The sequence below is a fragment of the Anneissia japonica genome, unplaced genomic scaffold, assembly GCF_011630105.1.
Source record: "Anneissia japonica isolate Jap-2015-1 unplaced genomic scaffold, ASM1163010v1 scaffold287891_len339112_cov183, whole genome shotgun sequence".
Classification (NCBI taxonomy): Eukaryota; Metazoa; Echinodermata; class Crinoidea; order Comatulida; family Comatulidae; genus Anneissia; species Anneissia japonica.
Genome location: NW_022749182.1, coordinates 62,304 through 68,706, shown reverse-complemented (window position 1 = coordinate 68,706; position 6,403 = coordinate 62,304). Strand labels below are relative to the sequence as shown.

The following is a 6,403-nucleotide window of genomic DNA, read 5'->3' as shown; positions in this document are numbered from 1 at the left end:
TATATATTTATATATATAGGTGTTGAGTAGGTAAATTGTAATGCATAATCAAGCACAGAAATAGTAGGCCTAGTACAATATATGTGCCTCAAAATTTAATTAGTCGATGAACAAGATCTTTATGCTTCAAACTTTTATTGGGTTATAATACAAACACATGTGAGGTGAGCTTAAGTTCAATAGGTTGGTATTAATATAAGAATTACCAAGAACCAATATTAGCCAATTCAATGTTACTAGGTCGCTATGTGTGAGAGCGAAAGTCAGTATGGTCAGAGAAAGTGCATGGGGTTAGATCCTAAGTCTCCGTGGTCTAATTGGTATGTTACTCACCTTGACAGCAAGAGTTTGCGGGCTCGAACCCCGCCAGAGACACACTTTTTTTCATACAACTGAAAAAAAAAAAGAAACTTTTTGGTAAAGGGCTATGCTTGATACTCTTATAACATCTTCTTCGTATTCTATTCTAGCACTATAATTATTATCATTATCTAGGCCTATTTGTTTATATTCATAATATATTTGCATATATATATATATACATAATTATATATAGGCTATATTTATATATATTTAAATTCAATTCAGTATAAATTTATTGCAAAACAAATAAAAGTTTTGAAATATACAATTTAAGTAAAATGAGAAGACACATATAAAGGGTCAATAGTAAAGACAGTAAACTCTTAAAAATGCGACATTCTCACATTAAAAAGTATTATTATTATTATTTTTAATATTATTATTATTGCAATTATTTCTATTATCATCGTCACAAAATCATTATAAATATCCATTAAAAATTAAAAATTATAAATTTTATATACATATAACCCAAACGAGGTCTTACATACTGCCATTATAGAGGGTATAAATTAGGATAAAGAGATTACATAATTTATTTCCTCCGTGGTAAACCAAATGTTTGGTTCTACCAGTTATTAAGAATTCCAAGATTTATAATAAATTTGTATCCTTTTTTGCCACCATGGAGGATATAAATTAGGATAAAGAAAATACATAATTTATTTCCTCCCTGGTGTACTAAATGTTGGCACTGGGTTTTAATTATTTACGTATGAGTGAAAGCATATAGACTTATATAAAATAACTTTCATTTATGTTGACATATTACTTTGAGAAAGTATACTAATTACAATATATCCAGCGATAATCGTTTTTACACAAATGAAATTTTTATCAAATGTTATTAAAATTAGAAATAAATTCAAACAATATTGGCTACTGGCGTTCCCAATGAATGTAGTACAGACATTGAAGGCAATTATAACAGGTCTTTGAGTGTCACTAAATTATAATATTTGATATTCAAGCCTGACTTCTTATTGGCTGGAAGAATGCGTACAGTATCACTGCTTCATTTCAATTCGATACTGTATTCAAAAAGTGACATCGCACTGGGTTTTAATCCGGTTCTATGTGGCATCTGTATATTATGAGCGACGCTCGTGTTTCTTCTACATCATACCTAAATATCTAGTGAATTTGTGATACTTCGTCAAGAAACCTAACTTTATGCGTTGAGATTTACATTTTTGGCATAAGCATACTTACAAAAGTTAAAATGTTTTTCAACGATGTAATTGGTAACCGTACGGATATGTTGATCTCTGAAAACATAACTTTCGAAACATATACTGAATATGTAACTGTTTTTTCTACTTTAGAATTGGTCACCTATAATCCAGGATTCACTGCAGGTCTGGAAAACAGGACGCTTTCACCCAATGATTCGGATCTGAGCTTGAATAATGTTTATGATGCTGGTTTTGTACTAAACGAAACTTTGGTCAAGATTTTTGTCTGGTTCATATATATAATGGTGTTCGTTACAGGATGCAGTGGAAATATCCTGGTTATGATTGCCATACATCAATGTCGACAGCTGAAGGGTGTGCCAGCGATGCTGCTGGTGAGCCTAGCCATAGCTGACTTTTTAGTGTGCCTTTTGATCGCACCTGCGGAAATCTATGCATACATGGCTGTCGAATTCCACTTGGGAGCGTTTCTTTGCAAATTCATTACTTTTCTGAATCAGCTTGTATTTACTTGTTCTTCGTTCACACTAACCATTATCAGTGTCGAGAGGTGGGTAGCATATTTACTGTATTCTTTTTATTCTTTCTGATTAAGTTACCGTGTGTATGTGGTTCAATAATAGAAGATTGATTCCGAAAATTGTACAGCGGCGCGTAGAGTATGCTCTGCTCTCGCTAAACGTTAGGGCAATTAGGCCTATCAGATAATCACTTCACGAAATAGATAAAATGTAATAGGCCTACTAATAGATTTTTCATCAGTAATGTGATGAAATAATTATGAATGTTTTAAGCCAATCCTTCACCAACAAAGTAAGTTTGTTATGTATGTTAATTGTGTTATTTTATGTTATTTGGAATGTGCTTTCGACCGATACAGTAGACTTGACGCAAAAGCAGGACGTTTACTATTCCTGTGTGCAATTAGGCCCATGTGCACGTTAAAAAACGCAGTATACTCTTCGGAAAGGAGTAGGGAATCTCTTCCAATTCACCACTAGAATGGCATCATTGAATATTTTTTGGTCTTTCAAAAGTTATCTTTGGTGCTTATATTGTCAACTTCGTTACCGTATCATTATCATCATCATTTCTTTTAAATTACTTTTTTCCGGGCAACATTTTCCAGGTAGGACCTCGTGTTTAAAACATTTACATCTAAAGCCGGCGGCACTCACTGCGCTCAAAGCAACGCAACACTGTGACACGCGTGCGCAACGGCCACCGACAATCAGTAATAGCGTCGCGTCGTCTATCGCTCACACAGGGAGCGAAGTTGGATTCGACACAGTGACTGCCTGGCTTACCATTGCACCTTTATACTCTTTGGTTGGACCCTCACTCTGTTACAAAAGCTCTGTAGATCCATCCATGATGGTAGGTCTATATTAGGTATTATTTCGAAATCACCTGCTAGGTCTGCCCATGGTCTGTCTGACTCTAATAAACCAAGAATTGACTGAACAATTAAAACTGCTTAGAAACGAATTGATAAGAAAGATCGTCGACAAAAGCAAACATAGCACATGAGACTAATGTTATTAAAAACCATGATAGGCCTTCAAAGTGATATTAACATCTCACCTAGAGCATGATAACTTAACGCCTCAGGCCGAATTCGGAAAATTAAGTGTAATCAAATTCGTACCAGACATGTCTTTTTCCAAACCCGACCATATTCAGTTAAAAAAAAAATAACATTTTGAGCCAAGGGAAAATATTTTACTGCTTCTTATAAACAAAAGAGCGTAATAGAACCATAAATATTTAAACCCACTTATACCAAGAAAATAACTGATACATTAACCAACAAAAAACAACCAATACCTTACTAGCCATTTACTCAGTTCAAAGACCAGTTTACTGGCTATAAGAGGCTGATACTTAAGGCATCAATTAGTCATTATTATTGCATAAAATATATTAATTCATAATGTTTAAATAAATATATTGCACTGTATTCATGGAAGAATAAGCATTTCAATTCACCTTGATAAATTGGAAAGAGCCTTAAGATATCAATAAACGTTAAGCCACCAATGTCATCGTATAGCTCACACAAGAATTAAAACATTCAGTGAGTGATGGTAGCAATAAAAAAAAAAATAATGAAAAAAAGTAAAATGGTAACAATTGAATTATATATGAATGATTTGTCTATCAAGGCTTATTGTTTTAATTATATGAAAACTTTAGATGATTATTGTTTTAGGTATAATTGTTGAAATGAAATAAAGGACTGTTGGTTCAAAAAAAGAAAACAAAAATATTAAAATAAAAAGATAAAAATTAGAACAGTAATTAAGGTGAGTGAAATCCACTCAATAGAGAAAGACAGAGAAAAGGGCCAATCTTAAAAAAATAGGGAAGAAAGTGGAATAAATAGCGTAATACATAAAACATATATAAAAAAAAAAATGTTCAAAGGGACTCCAAGTGGAGGTTCAATGCTTCCTCGACGTAGTCTGTTTTTATGCTTATGTTTATTTGTTAAAAAATAACAAAAGCAGGAACTTAGTTTTTCGAATGAACACTTTGTAAATATATATTTCTCTGTCTGTCTCTTATACACATCTTGTATGTTTGTGAAATATTTTTATGCAATAAAAGTGATAGTTGCATCACGAAAGAGAGAGAAAAAGCATTTCATTTCATTTAGTTATGACATTGATAATATATATTGAACTATTTAATGTTCTACCAGATACATTGTATATTCATTTAAAATAAAAATCGTAATATTTGGTCATTATCTTGAGTTAAGATATTATTGTCGTTATTTCATCAAATTTAATTCTATTTTTCTTGAAGATTGTACGTTGTGAAATATCCTCTGCAGGCGCGATCTGTTATCACAACAAGACGGGCTCGGTTTGTTATTGTTGGGACTTGGTTGTTCGCTGTGTTGTGCGCAGTACCAAACACATATAGGCAGGTAATTTAGACAAACACGCATTTTTATAGATGTGTTATTCCAGACCTGTCGGATTGGTCGAGCTTTTGCTATTGTACAACGTTTAATTTCAGACTGCATTTTGTTTTATTTATGGTAATAATGCTTTACATTAATTAATTAATTTAGTAGTAGGCGAAGGAGGCGCCCCCGCCCACCCGACAGCAACATCCGGACATAATCGCCCGTAATTTTGCTGCAGCCATGCCTTTCCTGTACGCGTAGATTTGTGTATTTTTCTGTCAATAAATATCTTTGATATGTTACTACTTAGAGAATCATCAGCATACGTTATTGAGTACTCTGATTTCTTTCTTTAAATAGGAGCATATTAACCGGGTCCATGGCATATACAGATGGTCAGTGTGTATTCCGAACGATACAAAACCTTGGATAGAATTGAACGCCTTGTTCGATTTCTTTGTTAAATTCGCCTTTCCTGTACTTATCATGGCGATCTCGTACGCAGTCGTTATTGTCACTCTCTACAAAAGTACGAGACAGAGCAAACGATTACAGAGTATAAAGATGTCGGATAACAAGATTATCAAATCGGCTTCAAACGGTGAAACGACGGAGTTGACGAATAAGTCCGTCAAAAATATGGCCAAGAAAACCAAAGCGGAAAAACAACAGGCCGACAGGAATCAGGTATGTATATTTATTAACCTATAACTAATTATAACTGTTATTATGCAATTTCATTTTAAATTAATTATTGTTAGCTAAGTGTTAGCATTATAATTATTTAAAAAAATAATTATTATTTTTCCAGCTAATGATTTTACGTTATAATAACGCTGTAGTTTGGTGATTAAAAAAAATATTTTTTGTAGAAAATTAGGGAATTTACGAAAACGATAACGAATACGGTTACGTCATCAAATGTTTAGACAACCCTTAGCCTACAGTAGCGTATCTGTCACAACGTAGGCGATTCATGCCCTTTTGCATGAATCAAGGATCCTATTCAGCTCATACAGCCAGTGGCGTAGAGAAATATTTTTCATTGGGGGGATGATTGGCGTGGGCAGGGGGAAAACTGCCCCTCCCCTGACGGTTTTTACCGGGCTGACCAAGCCGTCGTACCGGGCTGGGTAATAAGAGAAAAGAAAGAGGGGAGAGTGAGGGAAAGAGAAAGAAGAGGAAAAGAAAAGGAAAAAAAAAAGAAAAAGAGAAGAGAAAAATAAAGACAAGAATAAAAAGGAAGATATCATAATGACCAGACTCACAACACCCTGCAACCACTTCTCCACTTCAAAAACTGTCATAACTCCTTTCATCTATGCTGCCCGATGGCGTAACCACTGGGGGACAAGGGGAAAATATCTTAATCTTTGAAAAATCTTCCCCACCCCTTTATAATTGCCCTTTTTATCCCCTGAAAGTGCCTAAAAACCTCAAATTTCGGTATTACGGTAGGCCAATTTCCTCTATAAATTGCAAACCAAACTCAAGAAAGACAAATTTAAGATAGATTTTTTTGTCCTAAAAGAAGGGCCTCGTGTATTGATGGTGAAAGAATATGTTTGTAATAAATAAAACCATGATGAAAATGCTTATATTTAGTTTCAAACACACGTGTGTGGCCTATATTATAAATAAGATAAGCCCTATGTCGTATTGCTTTCTATATGGGGAGTGGCGTGGGGTGGGTATGGTAAATTACTAACCGGGAAAATAAATACCCACTCTGACCCAAGACGCCTGTTACGCGCCTGGTGTTAGCGCCAATGTGTGCCCTTGTGCGGACGGGATGTGCCCCACTCTGAAGCTGGAAACCTTGTTTTTGCAAAGTAAATTGATGCAATTTGCTATTATAGGCCTAATCAATAAATTCTTCATCAACCGATATATCCTTAAACATTCTTGGAATTGACATAACATTACT

General features: G+C 34.2%; 1 protein-coding gene across 3 annotated transcripts in view; it reads left to right on the top strand.

Moving 5' to 3' along the window:
* LOC117121020 (allatostatin-A receptor-like) overlaps nt 1–6,403 on the top strand; it is a 46,227-nt gene that overhangs the window by 37,904 nt on the left and 1,920 nt on the right. For 2 of the 3 annotated variants that reach the window (XM_033266116.1, XM_033266117.1), the window contains 3 exons: nt 1,689–2,109; nt 4,371–4,494; nt 4,837–5,163. In XM_033266116.1, coding sequence (XP_033122007.1) covers nt 1,689–2,109; nt 4,371–4,494; nt 4,837–5,163 — 872 coding nt within the window. Of the gene's footprint in view, nt 1–1,448; nt 2,110–4,370; nt 4,495–4,836; nt 5,164–6,403 lie in introns of those variants that run through there. The other variant, XM_033266115.1, reaches the window with a different exon arrangement.